The 22,743-nt window shown below is 40.4% G+C and overlaps 2 protein-coding genes across 8 annotated transcripts in view; one reads left to right on the top strand and one right to left on the bottom strand.

Moving 5' to 3' along the window:
• LRP2BP (LRP2 binding protein) overlaps positions 1-11,647 on the top strand; it is a 28,152-nt gene extending 16,505 nt beyond the window's left edge. Inside the window, exons 5-11 of one of the 3 annotated variants that reach the window (XR_013352687.1) lie at positions 624-766; positions 851-956; positions 2,048-2,271; positions 3,720-3,894; positions 6,475-6,587; positions 8,937-8,966; positions 11,356-11,647. Coding sequence is in view for 2 of the 3 variants with exons in the window: in XM_077848726.1 (XP_077704852.1) it covers positions 624-766; positions 851-956; positions 2,048-2,271; positions 3,720-3,894; positions 6,475-6,540 (714 nt within the window). In the remaining variant the exon portion in view is untranslated. Of the gene's footprint in view, positions 1-623; positions 767-850; positions 957-2,047; positions 2,272-3,719; positions 3,895-6,474; positions 6,982-8,936; positions 8,967-11,355 lie in introns of those variants that run through there. The other 2 variants (XM_077848726.1, XM_077848725.1) reach the window with 2 other exon arrangements.
• The window catches only part of SNX25 (sorting nexin 25), a 142,796-nt gene continuing 129,651 nt past the window's right edge, over positions 9,599-22,743 (bottom strand). For 4 of the 5 annotated variants that reach the window (XM_077848721.1, XM_077848717.1, XM_077848720.1 and 1 more), the window contains 6 exons: positions 20,894-21,058; positions 18,483-18,600; positions 14,786-14,852; positions 11,376-11,557; positions 10,777-10,877; positions 9,599-10,199 (listed from right to left, as the gene is read on the bottom strand). In XM_077848721.1, the coding sequence (XP_077704847.1) occupies positions 10,119-10,199; positions 10,777-10,877; positions 11,376-11,557; positions 14,786-14,852; positions 18,483-18,600; positions 20,894-21,058 (714 nt within the window). In that variant the 3' untranslated portion in view covers positions 9,599-10,118. Of the gene's footprint in view, positions 10,200-10,776; positions 10,878-11,375; positions 11,558-13,338; positions 13,511-14,785; positions 14,853-18,482; positions 18,601-20,893; positions 21,059-22,743 lie in introns of those variants that run through there. The other variant, XR_013352685.1, reaches the window with a different exon arrangement.

Below are 22,743 nucleotides of genomic sequence, written 5' to 3'. Positions count from 1 at the left end.
TGTAGTGCATAGAAAACGTGTGTTCTCTTATTTGGAGTGATGTTTGAAAGTTTGTGTCGACAGATTTTTTTGGAGGGGGCAGTGTCTTCTGTGAGCTCCTTGTGACTATGCAGATGTCATATGAAGATTAGCATATCAGATGTAAATTATCACTGAGCACACTTAACTATGCTTGAAGGGAAAAGACAGTGTTTGGGGCTCACAAGTGTACTCTAATTATAAATGTGGAAGAGGTTACAGCTATTCTTGTATTTTGATAAGTTCTAAAAGCTGTACCCATGCAGAATAAAGGATCTAAAGTGGGAGGGAGGAGAGAAAAAAAACCATATTGAAACATATAGCAAATCTGGAAGCTATAAAATGAGGGAAATGCCTTATATCCTGGAGCTCTGGAAATGCCTACTTGGGAGATGTATCCTCCCCTCCTCCCTCTCCTCTCTCCCTCTGTCCATCATTTCCAGCTCTGCAGACTAAAGCACAACCATCCTGTCTGGGCACAGAGTCATGACATCAAACATCATGTCAGAGGGTGAAGACTACAATATTATTAGGAGAAAGAATTTAGTCCGGGTAAAACTAAAAACTAGGGTTTTTGTTGTTGTTGTTCTTTTCCTTTGTGGAAGGAAAAAGGAGTGGAATATATGAAGAAAATTGTTGATTCTCCATGTCCCAAAGCAAGACACTTACAATTTGCAGCTGCCTACAACCTTGGAAGAGCTTATTATGAAGGGAAAGGCGTCAAACGATCAGATGAGGAAGCTGAAAGGTAGTTTTTAGCTGAGAACAAGATTTTCTTTTTTTTAATCAAATGCTGACACAAAGAATAACTTGCCTTGCCTTTCTCTTTTAGACTGTGGCTTTTTGCTGCAGACAATGGAAATCCAAAAGCTAGTGTGAAGGCTCAAAGTATCCTAGGATTGTATTATTCAACAAAAGAGCCTAAAGACTTAGAAAAGGTAACACTGATCTATTTGTTTTTAATGTTAGCACATGTAGATTAGTATTTATTTCACTATTTCTTTTTTGAACGGTGGGTGGTGAAGACTGAATGTTCAGTTTTAAAGATTTCTTATAGTTCTTTAAAATGTAAAGAAAGTTTACATTTTAGCATCTCAAAGCTCATTTCACCCTTTATTCATCCTCACTTCTACCAAAGGAGTCCACAGATGTGAGAGCATTTCGTATGCTATAAAAAGTCACACAAACAAAATAATAAAAACAAAATACCATGAAAGCTAAGAGAGTCCTGAAATATAGCCCAAATCCTTCACATGTGAATAAATTAAAATTAATTTGTTCTGAGAAAGTAATGATGCTAAGAAGTAAAATACACCAAAAACCCCTAGCTAAAAATTAAATCCATGTAAGGTTTTTACAGAAATACAATCTCTTTATTCATTAATGACTGAAACATTTTCTAAGAAATCCTATGGGGAGAAGGAAATGTAGAGCCAAGTCCTACTGTAAAAGGCATTAAGGACAAATGTATAAGAAACACATAGCAACCAAGACCCTCTTCGGATAACTGAACAGCCACTTGGAAATAATTTTTTGAACTAATTCATATTCATTGTAGCTGCATATTGGGCAAATGTGCTCACGACCACCTGCAGCTTTTATCTTGGTTGCCTCTGATCTCAGTGGGCACCATCTCTTGAGATCCACCTGGAGCTCTGACTGTCCCTCAGCCTCAGCTCTGCTCTCTCTGCTGTGCCTCATTGCAGGTGTGTCTCAAAGCCTAGCAGACACTTAGTTCCTACTTCCTACCTTCCTGATCCTCCAGAGAAATGTGAAACTCTTGAATCCTAAGACAGCTGCACTGTCTAGACTGTGACCTAACCTACACTGTGGGTAGAAAACAGATGGGCTCACCTTAGCATTCTCTCCTAGGTATGTGAAACTAGTGCTAACCTGAAACACACTCAAGGTGCTAGAACAGTGTCCTAGACATTAATTAATAGTGCCATCTTTTAATTACAGATCTTTCTTTCTAGTATTCCCTTACAATTTCCCCTGGTGAATAAGTTGCAATTGTGTTTTTTCTTAGGCATTTTATTGGCACTCGGAGGCATGTGGCAATGGAAACCTGGAGTCCCAAGGTGCACTTGGACTAATGTATTTTTATGGACAAGGCATCCGCCAGGATACTGAAGCTGCCCTGGAGTGCTTAAGGGAAGCAGCAGAACGTGGAAATGTCTATGCTCAAGGGAATCTTGTGGAATACTACTATAAGATGAAATTTTTTACCAAGTGTGTTACATTTTCCAAAAGGTAAATAAGCTCCATGGAAGAATTTACAACACCTCCTACTAGATGTTCTGCACCCAGGTCTGTTCATAGAACTTGCCGCAATATTAGAAAAGATGGCTACTGAGCACTTGAAATGGGGCTAGTGCCTCTGAGGGCCGAACTGTTACATTTCATTGGATTTTAATTAATTTAAATAGCCATCTGTATTTAGTAGCTGCCATATTGAATAGTATAATTCTATGCCATTAGTCTTCAGGATTTCAGTGCTATTTGCTCTATATACCAGCTGAGCGATCTTAATCTAGTTTAACTTTTTTGGGACATCAATTTCCTTTTTTATAAAGAAGAAAATGCTTCTACAGAATTATAAAAATGGTGTATATAAAGTACTTAACATAGTTTAGCATAACAGAAATGCTTATTAAATATGTTTTAATTTCTTCCTAGACTCTTTAGGCACAAGTTCTATCACTGCACAATTGCAAGATAGCTTGATAAAGATTGTAAAATGAGAATAATGGTTAAAAGATGTCAACAAAAAAAACAAAAAAAAAATAAAAGATGTCAACATTAACATTTCATAAAATAACATGGAGATTTCTCTGAGCCCATGTACTTTCCTACATTTATTTGCTCATAACTTAAAAAAGCAATGTACCAAGAAAAGCAAACCTGATGTCCTCTAGAGACACTATAAGGCCCTGCTGATGTTTCCCTCCCAATAATGCCTCACAGAGCTGCCAGGTCCCCCTCTTCCCTAGCCCAGGGTGGGGCAGCCATCTGCAACACAGGATGAAAGAGCTGGTTCTACCCTCTATCCCCCAGTATCATGACTTCCAGGCAGTGGGCCACTTAAAAGTATGATCCCCAAAGTCCCAAATCTTCAAGTTAACACCAAGACTTTAAATCGTTCTTAAAATCTTTCAGACTTTCCATCATTGTCCACATTCCTATTCCCCATAATATCATGGGTAACATGGGGTTGAGTAGATTTCATTCTCACACAACTCTCCATACTTGTGTCAGGGTGAAAAAGGAGGACTTCTTTTTCTTACCCATTTTTAACAAAGATAGATGTGTGAGTTACAGTATGTTTTCTGACCCTATGTGACCAAAGTCCAAATTTAAGGCCAATGTTTGAATAAATGACCCAAAGAAATAGAAAATGCCTTTCCCCCATTGTTTAAATCTGCAAAGTGATATTAAGTTTAAAATATTAATGTTACAAGAAAAAAAAAAGAAATACATCTTTTTCAGTGGTTGTTAATCCCGATATAAGTAGTATCAGAGAGGCTGTGATATAACCACTCTGGTGGTTCCTCTTCCCCTGGTTTTTAACTTTATATTTACCCTTCACCACATAATAAACAACTCAGTTCTCAAACGGGGAGAAATAAGGGATATCACTGGGGTACAAGGACAATTTCTGAACATGTCCTTTTTAACTTCACAATTAACCATCACAACAGGATTGCTGACTACGATGAGGTTCATGACATCCCCATGATAGCACAGGTCACGGACTGTCTCCCGGAATTCATCATCAGGGGCATGGCCATGGCATCCTTCTACCACGCCCGCTGTCTTCAGCTCGGCTTGGGTGTCACAAAGGATGAAGCAACAGCTAAACTCTACTATTCTAAAGTAAGTAAAAGCCTAAGAACATATATAAATTGACCCAAATAGAAAATTTCTGAGCTTTTAGTTAAGCCTTGAACATCTTTATGGGTTAGCATCTTTTTCCTACTGAACTGTTGTGCAGATCACCAGTGTGGGAGGGGTTGTCAGACACAGGGATTGTCTGCAGACAATTTGGCCAGATTCTTACAAACTCCGATGATAAAAAGTCCCATTTTGATGCAAATTATTGTCTCAGCACCCTGCTACTCTGCAGCCTCAGGCCCAGGACCAAGACCTTAAGGCCAGAATGCTGATGCCTTCTTCCACCCGGAAGTGTGAATCTATTCTCATTCTAGTACCTTAATGAAATCTAGTGTTGTATTTTTTATTTTTTTGAAATCTAGTGTTTTAAAATGTCATGTATGACATCTGCCACACTTCAGAGGAGTATGCATGAGTTTGAGTTAATCAGTGGAAATAAATCTTTTCATGTTTCAATTCATGTGCTTTAGACCCCAAATGGATTTCATGTCTAAAATCAAGCAACTAAAAAAGTGGGAAGGGGGTTGGGGATAGGAGAAGTCATTATGAATAAGTGCAAGTATGGTTTTTAAAAAATGAATATGATAAAAACTGTACATGCCTTAGTTAGGTCCATGACATCCATGAAGTCCAAACTAGAATTATTATCTTCTTAAAATTTATAAAGCAATTTGTGGGGTGCACAAGTTGTTTAGCTGGAGCAGGGAACAAGAGAAAGAACCATTTCCTAAATCCTTTGCCTGAATCTGACAATAGTACAGCAGTGGTTCCCAAGCTTGTCTCCATCTTAAAATCACCCGGGGATCTTTTAAAAATTCCAAAGCCCAGACCTTATTTCAGAACAAATGAATCACGAGCTTTTCAGGGGAGCTCCAATGTGCAGGCAACTTTGGAAACCCTACGTTATTTTGTTTGAGATTAGAATTTCCAGAGCATTAAGTCCACATCAACACATAAATATAGGAACACAGTACACAAATACAACTGATGTTTGAGATATTTACCACTACACCATCCTGTTAGTAAGAAAAATAGTTGTCAAAAAAAAAAAAAAAAAAAAAAAGAAAAATAGTTGTCTTTAACTTTTAAAAAAATCGAAAACCTCTCTGAATTATACCAATTTCCAAACCAAGTCATTTTCAGGTTCTGTGCCATCCATCATGTCCTTTCTAAATAAATGCAAGCAGAGAAAAATCTGGGCCAAATATATCCTGAAATGTGTATATATTCATTCCAAATACAACAGTAGAGCAAACAGACTGCAGTCTTAAAACTATTTTCCACATGGTGGGAGATAAGATCCCCATTACTCAATTTTGACTACTGTATTTTACAGAAGATGCTTTTAAAAATGGAGAAAATTCAAGAGCAGCAGGCCAGGGAAGGGTCTGGAATCCTGTCATATGAGCTGTGATAAGAGAAACTGAGTATTATATTCAGGAAAAAAAGGACAGGAGAGGGTGTGGACAGTGGTCTTCACCAGACTGAAAGGCTGTCCTACAGAAAAGGAACAGCTGGGGAGGGAGCAGAACCATACATAGCCAAAGGCAGGTGTTAAGTGTGAAAAAGGTAAGGTCCTGGGGGTGCAGAGACTGTGTAAGGTCGGGAGACCCAGGCCTGCTCTCAGCTCTGCCACCAACAGGATAGGTGACTGCCAGCTACTTTGCCTCTCTGGGTCTCCAGGAAACCAGCTTCGTATATTCTTCTAGGACCTCTTCACTGAAGCTAAAGTATATGGAGGGAAATTTTAGCTTAGTGTAAAGAAAAATCTTCTAATACAACTGCTCAGGAAAGAAACAGAAGTTTTTCCTAGAAGACGTGTCTTAGCAACTAAGCAGGTATCCAGTGACCAAGTGTCTGGATCTGATCTGGGTCTGATCTGTGTCTAACCTCTGATGTCTCTTCCAAATTCTTGATGTTCTAGACCGTTTTACATGCATTATTACTGCTCGCTTTTTACTTTATCATAATAAAATGTTATTTTAAAGTAAGATTATCATAGATGCTGCTATTCATATAAGATAGTAGCAAGTTTGGGCAGCCCCGGTGGCTCAGCGGTTTAGCGCTGCCTTCAGTCCAGGGTGTGATCCTGGAGACCCTGGATCGAGTCCCACGTTGGGCTCCCTGCATGGAGCCTGCTTCTCCCTCTGCCTGTGTCTCTACCCCTCTCTCTCTCTCTCTCATGAATAAATAAATAAATCTTAAAAAAAAGATAATAGCAAGTTTGAGGCTAAATGTTAATGCTTTCCATGTTACTTATTTTAATAATTTGTAACACAGAATGCTATCATCAGTGTGTAAATTGCCTTTATTCTCGGCACTGATAAAATTTTCTCTTTCAAGTCACAGCAGCATAGTTATTCTTAGTGTCATCTTTTTTGCATAGACTAATACGAACCTCCTTTACCAAGAAATCAAAATAGAAATGTATCTCAACTAAGAAATTCCCCTGAAATTCACTGTAGTTATTAAAAACAAACCAAAAACATTTCTTAAGTTTTAATAAGATACAACAATTCAAAGTATATCTAAATAACTGATGCTTTATCTTTGATTTTTAAGGCTTGTCGTCTGAACCCTGCACTGGCAGAGGAACTTCACTGTTTACTTATTCGTCAAAGGATTTAGACCATGACGCATTTCAACAAAGATCATCAACCCTAACACCTTAGAATGTGTGTATTTTCATAGGAGCTGTGTTTGGTTATATTCTGCAGCCCAAGTTACATTACCCTGGGTATTTTAAGCTGATGACATGTTACCTTCATTCTTAAATCTGTAATTTTGCAACTCAAAACCCAGCTATAGGATCAAATTGCTAAGAGAGGCCCAAAAGAAGATCCAGCTCTTAGGCCTACAGACTGGCCTATGTCACATCAAATACAGAAAACCATTCCATAAAGCAAATACCTTTTTCTTTTCTTTAAATAGAGCATCCAAAAGACTTAGTGCAGTCTTAGCTGTAATTCCTTCAGAAATATAAATGCCACCAAACATAAAAAAAAAAAAAACACAACCACCATTTGAAAGTTTAATTCCTTAAATTTCTTTGATCCTTAGTTTTGTGAATTCTGGGTAGATTATTAATTTTAATTTGTTGTCATTTAAAATTTTTAATTTGAGATTTACAAAACTAATAAGAAATAAAAAGAAATTTAAAGAAACTTTCAAATAATGTTGTTAAATAAATTTGTGTAGCATTTATACTTCTGAAGAAATTAAAGTTACAACTGCACTAAGTCTTTTGGGATATCTTGTATTCTTAAAAAAATATTTTTATAAATAATTGGTTATAAACTTCAAAAAAAGTTTAAGAAATTGCTTAGAATCTGGCCTCTCCACATCTCCCTTAAAGATCTAAATGAGTAAAATAACGGCTATATTCCTGATAATTGGTTAAGTAAGATGTTTCTTTGTGCTTAATTTTTTAGAATTAAAAAACCTTAAGTGTATGTCAAAGCAAGTAAATATGAGTCTCAAATCATCTATCAATATAAGAACTGCAATTAAATATGCTAAAAATTTAAATTAGCAGGAGGCTTTTCTTATATTAATGAAGTCTATGAAGACAAAAGTTGATAATAAAAACCGCGGGATCCAGATGGAGAAGATGGTATAGCGGTGTGCATCTGTGAAAAATACTCTGAAAACAATGTCGTAAAGATACCTTCCTGATGCTTTCTCTGTAAACATACTAGACTGATGTGACTTTATTTTATAAATCACAATCATCCTTTCTGAAAGTGGATCTAACCAAGATCTCATATTAGTATAACTAATACGCAGTCACTAAAGAAGTATCGTATGGGAGGAAATTACTTGTTCTTGTTTTACACTCTGGTTTTTCCGTATTACTTGAACTTTGTTTTGTCTCTATATAAAAGAAAGCAATTTCCATAGACTCAGGCCTGTGTGATACCCTCAAAGGATCACATACTTCTCCCTTAAATCTCTGAAGACAGATAAACTTAAACCATCCCTGAAAACTAATCCTTTTCTTTTAAAACCTCTACTCAAGACTCTCTATCTTCCCCCACTAATATGTTTCAATATATCAAGTCCACGATAATATTTTGTAATACCTCGCTTAAATCTCTTTCTACAATATATAAGCCCACTTGCTTCGTATTTGTTCTCTTAATACCATCATGTGTAATATTCCTTCAACCATGTGAAGATCTAAATTCCCAACCAGTCTTTTCTCCTCACTTAATCCAGTCCCTTAAGCCTTTAAGAATCCTAAAATAGAAATGTAATAAGGCAGCACTTGTTCGCTTTAACCGCACACTTAATAGATTAGCTATTGTTTTTCATCCCAAAGTCAAGGCCACTTTTTTAAATGAAACATTAAAACACAGGTCTGAGGCATCATGTGTCGTAGGAACTTGACATGTGTCGTATGTGGTGATATGCTACCCTTAAATGTCTTCAGTGAATCGATATAAAATGTAAAATTTCAGTTTACTGTAGCTACCCTACAGCTGGTACTTCTGGCACGGGGAAGCCCTTGCACACTACGACTGCTGCAGACCATAGCAGACCCCCTCCCTGTGAGTGGCCAAGCAGTCTTTAACTCAAGTGAATTGAGGTTTTCAGATCATTAACCTTAAAATCAAAACTTCTAAGATTCCTTATAGCTGTTATGAAAAAAAGCTAAAATTTATGTTAAAGAAAGACTGAGGACTCAAAATGGTTATTTTGCTCATTTGCAGTATAAACTTTTAACAGCTTTGGCTTAATTATGCATAAGGTGGGCATTACCAGTAACTATGTTATGAGGAGTTCCCGGGGTTTGGTGATCTCACGTTGCTTCTTTTATTTGAATGTGTCTTTTCTGCATCCGTCTTTTCCGCAACCCTGTGAGGGATAATTCTTATTCATATAAACAGCCAACTTCAGGTTTTTTATCTTTTTCTGAACTGCCAAATATCAGTTTGGTTTGAAAAAAAGGATCAAAGAGCTGTGATGAAAAGAATCTCAAAGATAAAATTTGGTTCACTAATTTTTAATCATTTATCTTTCAGAACTTACATTTCATATCAAGAACTTGGCAGGTAGGACCTAGCAATGCCATAATCAATACCACTTTAGTATAGAAACAGTATTGTTCTTTCATGGAATTCAGACTGAATTTTTGCCTATTAATCATTTTGCTTTCAATGCTCCCAGGTAGGGGGGCAGTTCTAGAAGGAAAAGTGTTTTATTATCACTGCATAATAGTGGTGAAAACTGATTAAATGACTTGTTCATGGCCCTGCTATTAATAACAAAACACCTTACCCTGGATTTCACCTAACGTCCTGACAAGTCTGCAAGACTTGATGATAAATCATGTCCCCTACGTCCCTGAAGTAAATTCCCACCTCGGATTCCCTGTCTCCCCCACTGCTGCCCATTCTTCAAAGTTCGGCTCCTATCTCTCTCTCCCTAACACATCATTTCAAGCACAAATTTGGCTCTTCTCATTCACCCTAAAAATCCTAGTTTTCACATATTCATTCTGTGTCTGGAGAAAGGCAGCCAACTTTGTATTTCCTTGCAGAAGTACTTACTTATGTGCATGGTGCTTTCTACAAAAAAAAAAAAAAAAAAAAAAAAAGGTATTTGATAAATATTTGAACTGCTCAAAGTGTTTCAACCTCATTTTTTGAGATATAAGTACCTTAAACATCATAGAGCTCAGTGATTCATTTTTTTGTATTTTATTGCTTCAAATGCTTCAAACTATGGGAAATCTTTGGTAAAAATAAAGACAATAAAATTTTCACAATAACTTTCCACAAAGCATTGCACAACAATGTTCTTCAATACACATGAAATAATACAGGAATGTTCGGAGTCCTCAGTGAGGAGAGTTAACTGTACAATAGTCATAGTTCTTCATTTTAAAACAAAACTGTCTTCATAAATATTTAAAATATTTCCTAGGTTCTTATCACATATTAACATTTGTATTTCAATCAGTGTGTTGAACTTTATTTATATTATTATTAAAATAAAAACAATAAAAGAAATGGGTTTTTCTGTTGCCTATGACAGCATTAAGCTCTGCCCCACCCCAACTCTGCTCACTTCACACGAAACTAGAGGGAGGTAACTAACATACAAATCAATATGGTTCTCAATCAAGCCCTCTGTGGAAAAGAGGAAAATATTTCATGTCTATTGTTACACAGACATTTCTCTGGTGGTTTATTTGTGCAGTCTCAAACTTGACCAGTTTTCAGTTGATCTAAATGACTTCTCAGCTCAGGACACAACTCAATTAGCAGCAGTTCCATCAGCACCTGAACCAAGAGAGAAGAAAAAAAGTAGAAAAAAGTGGTGTTTTGTGTTTTTTTTTTTTTCCCCTCTAAGGCTTGACTCAAAGTATTGATGTCTATGAGAAAAGTCTAATTTTAGGTCTGAGTTGATTCTCCGTAAGTCATTCTCGAATGATTAGAACTAATATAAACTCCATTTAGTATCAGATTGATTTGTTTCAGGGTCTCCCTGCCATCATCACACCATTGACAATATTTAGTATTGCTAATTATAACCAGATGACTGGGAAAGAGACTGCTTTCCTGAAATAAGAAAATTAAGCAGTCATGCAAAACTGTTATATGCATCAAGGCAGGAGGGACACCTGGTCTGAGAGCACGAGAAAGCCATACACACTAGAGGCACTCTTTTTCTTTTTCTTTTACCCAACTGAACAACTGAACAGTCAGACAGATAAATGTGAATCAGAGTAAATAAATGGATTCAGAACGAATAACAAGAATAATTAAATATATGAAGGGTTAAAATCACCCCTGTATGTGAACAGAAATGTAAAATTGAATTGACAATAGATCCTCTGGTTGGCTTTAAATTACTCACGTATAATAGATGCTTATTGGCTCTTGTTTCTTGCAGCGCATTGAATATTTTTATTATACCGTGACGGGCATTTTGCTGTCCAACAAGGCTCTGAAGCGTATCTGAAAAATTAAGTTTACATTCTATGCTGTTACTGATAAAGTGCACAATCCATTCATATTCAGTGAAGGAGACGTACATGATGTATACGCAACAAAGAAAGGCGGTGGGGCGTAAGGCACAAGAACAAGCAGTTCTTTCAAATGTGTAAACGGAAAATAAGTTTAGAATTTTTCAGAAGGCATTTATACAAACTACAAACTTAATACACAGCTACCCAACCAAAAATTAACCTCTCTAAACAGTATACGTTAGCAGGACTTTAAGGCACAAAATTTATTATCTGTCCTAATACATTTTTTTAATTAAAAGAGAGCATTATAACCACTACTGTTCTTATTAAGATTCTCAGTATAATTTCTTAGCAAAGGACATGCTTTAAAAGAAACGAAAAAGTGTGATCATTCTTCTTGCTGTAATAAAGTTTCCTGAGAGAGGTAAGTGGGGTTAACATTCCCTTTTTATCCGTGTGCTTTTCAGGACCAGAAGCCAGGCCTCACCTGGAATGTTTTCAAGAAGCTTCTGCTGTGCCCTCTGTTTTGTTTCCTGACTTCGTTCTTTGCTTCTGATTGTGGTCGGTGGTGCCAATTTCCCATTTGGCCAAAAAGCATCCCGGAAAACATTGATGTAGTAAACCAACATTTGCTCACTGAAAATCCAGCTCACTGTGTCCCGGATTTGTCTTTAAAAAAAAAAAAAACAAAGAAAACAAAAAAACAAAAACAGAGAAAACTTCTTGGATGAGGTTTTTAAGAATTGTTTATTCTCAAAAGGCATTTATCAACGGGTGGGTTAAGATACAGGCCTGATCTAAATGTCTGATGAATAAACTAGGAATTGGATTTTTAAACTCTGGCTCCGAAAGATATTTTTTATTTTGGTGGTGCTGGGTGACCATCCATCCATTCCTGGAGCTCACATTTCCGCTGGTACTGACCTCTCCATATGTCTGCCAGGCAGCACCCTGCAATCTGTAAAGACAAGAACCTCGAGGAGACCCACATGTGTGAAGCTTACAGCTACTCTGTGCACAGTACGTGATACACTGACTTCTCCATGAAGTGATGTAGACGGAAAACATAAATGCGCTTTTGCACTGTTAAAAGCAGTCTGGAAAGCTCCCCTGAGCTCCCGAAGTCTTAGGGGGACGACTCTGGCTCTTTCACTAGCTGTCTCTTGGGGTTGCTGTGGCAAGCACGCTGGGCAGGGTGCTGTGACCCAGGCTGAAGCATCTCATGTGCTCACTAGGCAAGAGGAAAGAAAGGTGCTACCTGCCATCCTCGAGTAGAGGCCTTGGGAAAGATACGCTGCTATCTAGAGTGTTCTGCGTTTCCCTGGGAATGAAAGTTGGGCAGACATTTGACTTGCACAGGTTACAAATAAATGGCTTTCCTCTGGTCGTCCAGCTCTTCCACATAACCCTATCTCATTAGGCAGCGGTAACAGCCCACCCCATTCCAGGATGCCCACAGTTCGAAGAGCCCAAGAGCAGTTGTGAGATTGGGAGGGGAAAGGGGGGTAAAAATCATCTTGACGGTGCCAGAAAGACCTGAAATTTCAAACTCGATTCATGAATAATAGTAAGTCAAAAAGCCCTTCAAGAATTTGATTTTCCAACCATGTAAAGGGACAATAGAAGATTTTCAGAAACTATCTGAAATAGAGGTTTCAAGCCTGAGTACTTTGCCCAGGAATCAATTACAACTGATGTCTAAACTATCATGGGTCAAAAATATGTTAATTCTAAAAAAAAAAATAAATAAAAAAAAATATGTTAATTCTGTTTGTAACTACATGTCTCCCAGGATACTTCCCTATACTGCTTAGAACTGAGCAGTTCGGGGGCCCCTGGGTGGCTCAGTGGGTTAAGTGTCTGCCTTCGGCTCAGGTCATGATCTCAGGGTCCTGGAATCGAGCCTCATGTCAGGCTCCCTGCTTAGCACAGAGTCTCCTCTCCCTCTGCTCTTCCCTCTGCTCATGCTCTCGCTCTCTCACTCTAATGAATAAATGAAAATCTTAAAAAGAAAAAAAAAACCGGGCAAATTCATATCTAGACCAAATAATTTTATTAATTTAATGGGACTTCTGCTTTAAGAGAGAACTACCAACCTGCCTACCTAAAAAAATCTACATGTAACTGCAGACACCTTGTTTTTTCTGTAGTCTTGTTTTGAGTTACTCACTGGAACCACATGAAGAAATTAAGTAAGAAAATTTCAATTTGCAATTTAAAATCAGGTAAGTGACTCTTACCAAAGGCCATAGCCTAGGATTTTTCTATCAATTTAAATCTGACTCTCAATTAGCCAAAACCATAGGAAGCTTCTGAATCAATTCTGGTATGTGAAATTATAGCTGGTACAAGGCAAGAGGCACATATTGTACTGCTGCTTAATTTTCTGATGTGTCATCTCTGCTAAAGGCAAAAATAGCAAAGGGCCAGGTGCTCCATCATTTGTCTACCTGATAAGAAGCCCATTGAAATGAACAGCCTGAAAACCCTCTACATGATGCTTCTCCTCCAAGCCCCACAAAAATAACTGCCAAATGTATTCGTGGCTCACAAACCACAGCTGCTCATCTTTTAAGTGAGAGCCAGTATCGCAGGTAGGAGCAAGAAAGTATGCATGATTTGCTGAAACGGAAAAAGAAAATAAATTAGCAAGTCTGGAGTACTGAGAAATATAGGGCCATTGTAGAATTCTTTTTATCTAAGGCCTGTCTACATAATAGTTAAGGGATTTGCATTAGACTGAAATGGTAAGTTATGCAGGCCATGTTTCTGATTAAAACAAAAGCCTAGGACACTAAGTCAATGACATAAGCCACTAATATCATTCTTTAAAAATCTCAGAAATCGAAGGAAACTTTTCCTTATGACTACAAGGAAAATATATTCTATTTGTGAAAGAAGAAGAAGACAACCTGTTCTCCACTATGTTTCCTTACATATTTATGATTTACATGATAAACATAAGTACAAGATTACTATGATGGTTTTAACAACTACCATCTGATCACTTGGGACTATCTGATCATTTCATCTGGAAACGTATTTTGCTCTACAAAAAAAGTGATTTCTTCCCCTTGTCTTTTAGCAAGTGACTCAACATTTTTATTGTGCAGGAAGTCACAATGTTGATCTCTTGAAGAGTTCCATATATAGAACTGGAGTTAAACTCTTATGTATCTGGATAATGGATATAGCTTAGGATATACACATGGCTTCCAACAGTGCTACAGGCTACACACCTATATCTCAATGGGTGGATATTAACTAGTAAGAGCAATGACCATTTTAATGTTTATCCCAACTGGGGAAAAAAAAACAAACATCATTTGCTTTTCCCTCCAAATAAATACCTGCCATGTGATGCTCATCCTACTTTCATTTTGATTTAGAGTCTAAGCCTTAAACATAAAAACGCTATACCCAAGATATTCAAACTGGACATCATGATCCAAAGAGAACTTTACAGAACTTTTCAGTTTTCACCTTTGTTTTTCAGATTTATGCTTTTAAGTAATCTCTATACACCCAACATGGGGCTCGAACTCACAACCCCGAGATCAAGAGTCTCACGGTCCACCAATGGAGCAGCCAGCTGCCCCCACAGAACAGCATTTTCTGACCCTTGCAGCCAGAACGCTGAAGCTAACTTAAGCTTTGATCATTTAGCTCACCGTGCATTCTGTGAAAGAAATTCTTTCAGAAACCTGTCTTCCTATCCAGTCTTAGAATCACAGCAGAAAAAAAAAAAAAGAAAAAGAATCACCGCAGAAACAAAAATGAGAAAATACAATATCTTCAGCTAGAGAGATCACTGGCTACTACACCACAAGTATAGGAAATGGACTTTTAGGGCGAAGAATAAGGCATGAATTCAAATACTAATTTCAAGCAACTTACTTGTTGATAGTTCTTCCAAAAGTGACCTGAACAAGAGCAATTAATGTTCTTCTCACCCATTTAAACACTAAAATAGAAATCAGAGGAAAGGAATTAGCAGAGCATATCACAATTATGGCATTTTTACAGCTGCAAAAAGCATAAATCATACCATTTGACTCAAATCTCCGAGTCCTGACACCAAGTCAAGACTATGTAGAATTTGGGTCTAGGCTAGCAAACTTCTGTCCAAAAATTCTCCCTAAGCTTTCACTTTCTACACAGCAACTGATGAGATAAAGCCTCATTTTTATAGCTTTTCAATGCCTGAACAGCAGCTGAGCTAGCAAGTAGAAATAAGACTTCATTTTACACGTCCCCAGGCTACTTACATGTCTGTTTTCTGCTAACAGACAGTGCAATGCCTATTTTAGATTTCTCTCTGGCTTGTCGAACCCAATTTTCTCACACACTGCTCTGAATGAGAAACATCTGTAGTCAAATATTGACAAATATTTTGAAATATTAATGAATTGGTGGGTTGATCTTCCCATTTGGATAGTAGTTTGTAGATCACTGCATATTTTTATATATTTTATGCCTCTGGGAGAAAGGTGACCTGCAAAGAGCCAGGACCCTGAGTGAGATGAGGATCAGGTGCTCTTCTAGGCTGTCTCACAGAGCAGCTGGGCACGGACAAGGTGCCCTGAGCCTCACCTCCTCATCTGTTCAAGGACAAGAGTAATGTGTGATTTTCTGCTTTAAGGATCTTGTTGATATTTTATGTGAGTGTCGTGAAAGGTTCTACAGATCTAAATTTTTATTACTAACATGGAGACACATTTTTATAGGTACAGGATATGAATATAAGCCAAAAGAAGGCAAAGGAATACTATGAGGATATCTTAGGTCTACAAATTGGAATCTAAACCAAATTTTCCATCTGGATAAATTCACATCCCTTCGTTGAAATATTTAGCTACTCACACATAAGCAAATGAGAAATTCGGACTTGGGTGTAAGAGTTCAGGGCTCCTGCCCCAGTAGGGAATCCTAAAAGGACTAAACTCACAAGCACCTCTGTACAAGGGAGAGCACCCAGGCGAAATCAACAGTTAACACGGACTTGGCACTGGACTTTAAAACATTCTAAAGTCATCTCTGACTTTTTAGATGGATCTAAGTGTGTCCATTTAAAGTAGCGTCATTCATCTTTCAAGTGAGAGACAAGTCCTGGAATCAGAATTCTGCTTCCAAAGTGCCTTTAATTTTTTATGGACCTCAGACCACGCTGAGAGCATGCAGACTTGTTCGTTAGGCTGGGATTTAGGCCGGGAGGAGCGTGCCTGCCAAGGATGATAGCTTCACCCTGGCTTTCTAGGGCAGGCGAGAGGCAGCTCACATGCAGAGGGTCTGAGGACAGGGGCAGGTCTCAGAAGAATGCCTGATGGACAAGTGACAGGTATAAAATTTTTAAAGACTATCTTACGCCCTTTTGTACACTGAATAGAGCAGGAGCCAAAAATAATAAATGTCTTTGGTGCAAATTCTCTCCCGTCATGGATCTGGGCCTTTACCACTTTCCTCCTAGCCCGTCCCGGCTGCCCGTCCCCACGCCACACAGGAAACAGTCCTGGTATTCCTTCAAGGACTCATTTGTTCAGAGACAGAGCAGCTGCAGCGACACTAGGATTTTGCTGATGGCAAGTATATCTCATCTCATTATAAGTGATGTTCTATTTATTCCCCTCTGAAATGTCACTAGCAAAACCAAATTTGCTTCCAAGAGCAGGCATATGATGGAGGATAACCACGCTGCAAAGACAAGACTTTGAGCCCGGCTCCCGTCCACCGCGTCTCCCCATCTCTCTGCATCGCTAAGACTGCACCTGTGCCCAAAGGCGAATGTGGTGCTTCCTCATTCCTATCAACTCTGTGGGAAACAGGGAGGCCTCAGGGTTCAATGGGCCAGGTTTCACCCAAAGTCGGGGTGGAGAGCTAGCTGTTTCTGCCTACAGTGAACCAAGTGAAACGTCCATATACATCTGAGAGTGTCTAAAATATGGAACAGGGATGTTTTTTTCATTTGGATGGTAGTCTATCATGGACAGCTCTTAATCTACCTATCCCCCCATTTCTAAAGCTCAGCTTACTTCTATCTTTTCGTTAATGAAATTATGCTAAAATGAACATCCTTACGTATCAATCTCTGCCTGTAGTTTAGAAGTGAGTCCACTGCTTAACGTGAATTGCATTTTTGGAAGCCCTGTGTTGTAAATTCACTGGAGGAAGCATCTACGTCTCCTGTACCTCTGTTTCTCCTACAGAGTGATATCTAAAGCATATGCTTCCGAAGTGTTGGCTGACTGTTTTAGCTTTGGCTTATTCATGACCAAAATAATTAATTCTGGCACTTAAAACTCCCAGCCCACCTTCCTCACCCCATGGAAAAAGATGCTAATCTGAGCACACACAGCATAGGACAGTCCCAGGGCAACATATTCCTGGTTGGTGGCATGACTGTGCCTTGCTAACCCTTACTCCTCTCATGTGTGTCCTTTCCTAGGCCGTCAGGGGTGCCTTTAGGCACCTGTCCTGTATCTAGCCAGCCTGGGGCTCCAGGTACATGGAGTACACTGGCCTCCTGGTTTAGAGTGTTGGGGGGCTGTGGAACGTGTGTGTGGGCAGAGGCTCCTATTCAGGACTCGAGACTTGGCCAAGCAGCACACTCTGACCTCTTACCCAAGTACCATTTTGGGGGAGAAGCACCTGTGTGGATCTTAACAAGAGTATTTTTTATAAAGATTTTATTCATTTATTCATGACAGACACAGAGAGAGAGGGGGACAGAGACACAGGCAGAGGGAGAAGCAGGCTCCATGCCGGGAGCCCGACGTGGGACTCGATCCCGGGTCTCCAGGATCATACCCGAGGCTGCAGGTGGTGGTAAACCACTGGGCCATCAGGGCTGCCCTTAACAAGAGTATTTTAATCCCCTTCATGCTCTTGTTTCTTCTAAGGACATCCCCCTCAAGTACTACTAGGGAAACACTTCTCGACCTTGGTGCTAACTCTTGCACAGGCCAGCTCTGCTGCGGGTGGCTCACTTGCGCAGATAGGAAGCTGAGCAGCATCCCTGGCCCTTACCCACAAGGTGCCAGTAGCACCACTCCCCCAAGCTGTAACAACCAAACATGTTTCCAGGTATCACCAAAGGTCCCCTGAGGGACAAAATCCCCTCACCCTTCCAGGCATAACCACTCCTCTATGGGAACAAAGGTAGCTGAAGGGCAGGGTTGAGGCATGCCTGCGTCCCTGGCCAGAGTACGCTGCACCCTAACAGCACCAGAGCCTCACCTTGAGCATCACGGCTCCTTCCTTGGCTATGCAGAATTATTTTTTGTATACATTTTGGTGATAAAGCAATGAGGCTATGCTAAATCACACAAAGGAAATTCAAAGATGAATTTGTTCATCTGTATTCAGAGGAACATGGTCTAGGGTAGCTCGGACCCCAAATTCCACAAGGACAGAGATGATCACGTCTTCAGGTTGTGGCCTCAGATTCTACTGTGGTAGCTGGTTGGCTCTTAAAAGTACCTGCTGATGAGTGGATGGATATAAATACACATCTGACTCGGGAATAAAGGGATATTAAGAGTGGGTGTGTGGAACCACTTAACAGCAACTACCATTAAATAATAACAAAGAAGCTTACTTCCTCGAAGCTCAAAGATCTCCCCAATCAACATGAAACACGGTTCAGCCAAGGCGTCTTTCCTCCCATCCACATCATCACCATAATCCGACAGGTCACTGTCCTCCTCTGCCTCCTCCTGCAGGTACAGGAAGGTCAAAGGAAACAGATCACTTAGGCAAGAAAGTCGGTAGAGTCCTCAAGGGTAAATTCCAAACTGTGTGCTCACATTTCAACCTTAAAAACTCTTTCGACTTTCCCACATGCAGAAATCTGTGCATTCTCTACAGCAGGGCAAAATGTGTATCTAACCTCAGGGGAAAGCTTGATGTTAAAACCTTATTCAAGGTTTAAAGTAAGTTTTAAAAACCTCTATCATTGTATTAATAAGGAGTGAATTAGTAGGTAACAGAATAGTGTTCTAGCCACTGAATTTTAAAAGACCTTTAAATTTTTTTAAAAAGATTTATCTATGGACAGTGTGCATAAGTGTGTGGGGAGAGGGGCAGGGGGGAGAGGGGTAAAGGGAGAGAGAGAGCGAGAGAATCCTCAAGCAGACTCCCCACCAAACACAGCGCCCAACACAGGGCTCGACCTCAGGAACCTGAGATCATGACCTGACCTGAAATCAAGAGTCGGACACTTAACCAACTAAGCCACCCAGGTGCCTGATTTTAAATTCACTATTTTTTTAGGGACTCCTGGGTGGCTCAGTGGTTGAGCGTCTGCCTTTGGCTCAGGTCGTGATCCCAGGGTCCTGGGATCGAGTCCCACATCAGGCTCCCTATGGGGAGCCTGCTTCTCCCTCTGCCTACGTCTCTGTTTCTTGTGAATTAATAAAGTCTTTAAAAATAAATAAATAAATTCACTGTTTTTTAAACACATGTATATTTCAAAGTAATGTCATTATGTTAAAGCTCTGACCCAAGCTCTGATTCTGTATTTCAGCTCCTCTCATTTCCTGATCTGCATATCAGCAAGTTTCAATCCAAAACTCATTCTATGCCAAGGACCAGGCTCATGTCACGGAGGAGCAAACAGAAGCAAGGCCAAGCAGGTTCCTTCTGATGTTGGCAGAGAGGCAACAGCTGAAGCTGGGGCCCAAGCAGAGGGCTAATGACAGCACTGTAGGGACTAGATGAGCAGAGGAGAGGGCGGAGAAGTCACAGAGAGCTGGGAAGTCACCTCACAGCAACATCGGATGCTGCGACAGGTGGACGGAGGGTAAACGGGAGAGGAAGCCACTGGACGTGGCCCCCGCACTCACCTTCAGACACCAATCTCATAGACTGATTGAGCCACATGTAAACTCCCAGAGGCTCAGGAATAAATGGAGAGGTCATGCGGGCAAGCTAAGCGGGTGTGGCCAGACCCTGCAAATACGGCTGCCAAAGGGCCCAGGCGGGAGAGATGCTGGTGAGGGAAGCAGGTTTGCACACAGAGACCCGAGCACGGTGCAGATGCGCTCTGCGCTGTGCACAGATTTCTCCTGGCTCAGAAGGCAGGGAAACAGCACATTCTTTTCCATCATCAGCTCCTTCTGTCCAAATTCATTAAACCAATCCTGCTGAAGAGGCAGTGGCCTTTAGCAACCAGCACCAAGGAGGCAATGAATGTCTCTATAAAGAGACGCCAATTTCCAGGATGGTCTTGTGCAATTAGCTGAAGAGCCACAAGAAGGGGCTTCAATGGCCCAAACTTGAGTGAGGAGCTTACTCTGCAGGGAAGCCTGAGGTCCAGAACACAGAATCGCCAAATGTCTGCAGTCTCTCCCTCTACTCGCTTCTCTACCCATGTATGTCACTCCAAACTCATCTTGCTTCAGAATATCCCATCAGCCCACTCCAGAAGCCTTCCTTTCCAGTCCAACGACCCCCTGACTGTCCCTCTATCCCGACCTTCAATACGACCTCCAGCTGCCTCTCATGGTGACCCCACCTCTGGACTGCTGGCCTACGGCTTTTACAGGGGCTCCCCTACAACCTCCCAGCCACATTTCACTTACCAGCCTTGTTATTGCTCTTCTCTGTATCTTAACTCTTGCAAGTAGCTTGTAAGGGAGCACAAGCGGGTGTCCCCAAAACATAACAGCGATTGTAACTGACAATGAATGTATTTGCCTTTTCCCTCATTAATAGCATGCTTTCAACAAATATTCGGTACTTCAAAAAACCTTCAAAAAGACATTCCCCTAAATCTGCTGCAAAAATGGCACAACCTTTCGACAGCTCACCTCTTTTTTTAAGATTTTATTTATTTGAGAGAGCAAGAGATAGCGAGAGATAGGGCACCTAAGCAATGGAGAGAGGGAGAAGCAGAGTCCCCACTGAGCTGGGAGCCTGACATGGGACTCGATCCCAAAACCCTAGGATCATGAGAACTAAAGGCAGACAATTAACCGATTGAGCCACCCAGGCATCCCGACAGCTCACCTCTTGATGGGAGAAGAAGTCACGAGGAAGTCTTTCCAAAAATGAGGATAATGAAAAAGTGGGTTTTTTCCCCTGCACATCAATCACCTTGAGGTAGTCAGGAGAAGGGCTCAAAAAGGCATAAAGTGCTTCACTCTGACACAGTCTTTCATCTGAAAGCAGATTCTGCGGAGGAAAGAGGGTCCATTACTCTTACGGAGGAATAGATGCGTGCTGCTGGAAACCACCACCAATAAAGGCAAGCAAGGTGCAAATGACTGTAATGGGGGTTTATTTTCATAATGCCGAACCCCAAACCTTTTCCCTCTGCCCCTGAAACAGAACACATCAGACTAATTCCAATGATCTTAATTGCAAGCAACCCTCTCCAGGTTAGCTGGAGCACCCTTATCATCCTGCCTGCAGGAGATGCCATGTGGACAACAGGACTCACTGCGGTTTGCACTGCTCAGTGCAACAAACAACTCCCGCTTTGCACACAGCTCGCAGACCCAGGGACCACTGGGGTGTTGGAGCAGTTTATATCTTTGACACTGTTTACATATTTGACAAGGATCCCACTCGACCACCCTCCCATGGCTGTGTTCAGACTTTGTACATCAGCTGAAAAAGAGCACTGTGAGCTGTCACATGGCACTGTCTGCTAGGCAGGACTTTTCTCACTGTGCTGCCATCTTCCAAGCAGTCCTTGTTTACATAATTACATAACTGCTTTTATTAGCCCTTGAACTAGAAACTTCCTAAAGTTCTTTATGTGCTTGTCCAGCCTTTGGAGATAGGAAAGAACATAAATTAAGTTTATGTACAAGCAAGTGCTACTGACAGGACAGGGAGATTAACAATGTGACCACAGGAATGTCTAAATGTCTAGTATTAAAAGAGTCAGGGTTTAATGTGAGTTCACTCCTATGTGGAACTTAAGAAACAAAACAAACAAGCAATGGGATAAAAAGAGAGCGGCAAACCAAAAAACTGCCTCTTAACTCTAGACAGCTGGTGGCTCCCAGAGGGGAGGGGTGGGGGGATGGACGTAGGTGAATAGGGATGAAGGGGTGCACCTGCTGTGATGAGCGCTGGGCATCGTATGGGAGTGTTGAGTCACTACACTGTACACCAGAAACCAATAGGACAGTGCACGTTAGCTACTGGAATTTAAATAAAAACTTGAAGAAAAAAGAAAGATACAGGGTTTAGGAATAATAAGACCAGTGGGAAATAGTGCCCCATTTACGACATAATCCCCTTGGGAGAGAGGGACACTGGAGCACACAGCACCTCTGATGTCAGAGCCTGGGGTGGCAGGAGAGGTTAAGATCGAATCTTGGAGGACTTGAGTCCAGGACAGTCATATTACGTTTGTTCAGGCGAAGGTTGAAATCCAATCAACTCTACGACCTTCCCTGGCATAGGCGTGCACCTGTGAGAACATCCCACTCTCCCTCACTGGGGACAGGGGAGGGGGACGACCAACATTCCCTGGTTGTTAGCTTCCTTTGTCCTGTGGAAGGCTGGTCTGGAAATGGGCGAGCTCTGCCTCAGATGGAGCGAAGGTTACGGGGCAAGAGGAGCTGGTGTCACTACTGCCTCCCTGGCCCCAGAGCCCAATAAATAGGCCTTTATTCCTTTTGAGGAGTATGAAGGGTTCATACAGATGGATTAGAAGGCATGAGATATTCTCTAACTTGATTACCTTTAGCTAATCTATACTCCAGCACTATTTCATAAAATAGTACGAAATGATCACAAGGATAAGTCTCAAACTTAATACAATCAACATAAATAAAGAAATCATTAAGGGTGATAAGACTTTGGCCTAAATTGTATTCTATTATGAAGGAAAATAATTTAAG

The sequence above is a fragment of the Canis aureus genome, chromosome 15, assembly GCF_053574225.1.
Source record: "Canis aureus isolate CA01 chromosome 15, VMU_Caureus_v.1.0, whole genome shotgun sequence".
Classification (NCBI taxonomy): Eukaryota; Metazoa; Chordata; class Mammalia; order Carnivora; family Canidae; genus Canis; species Canis aureus.
The sequence above is the reverse complement of the archived record's forward strand: the minus strand, read 5'-3'. Positions and strand labels throughout refer to the sequence as shown.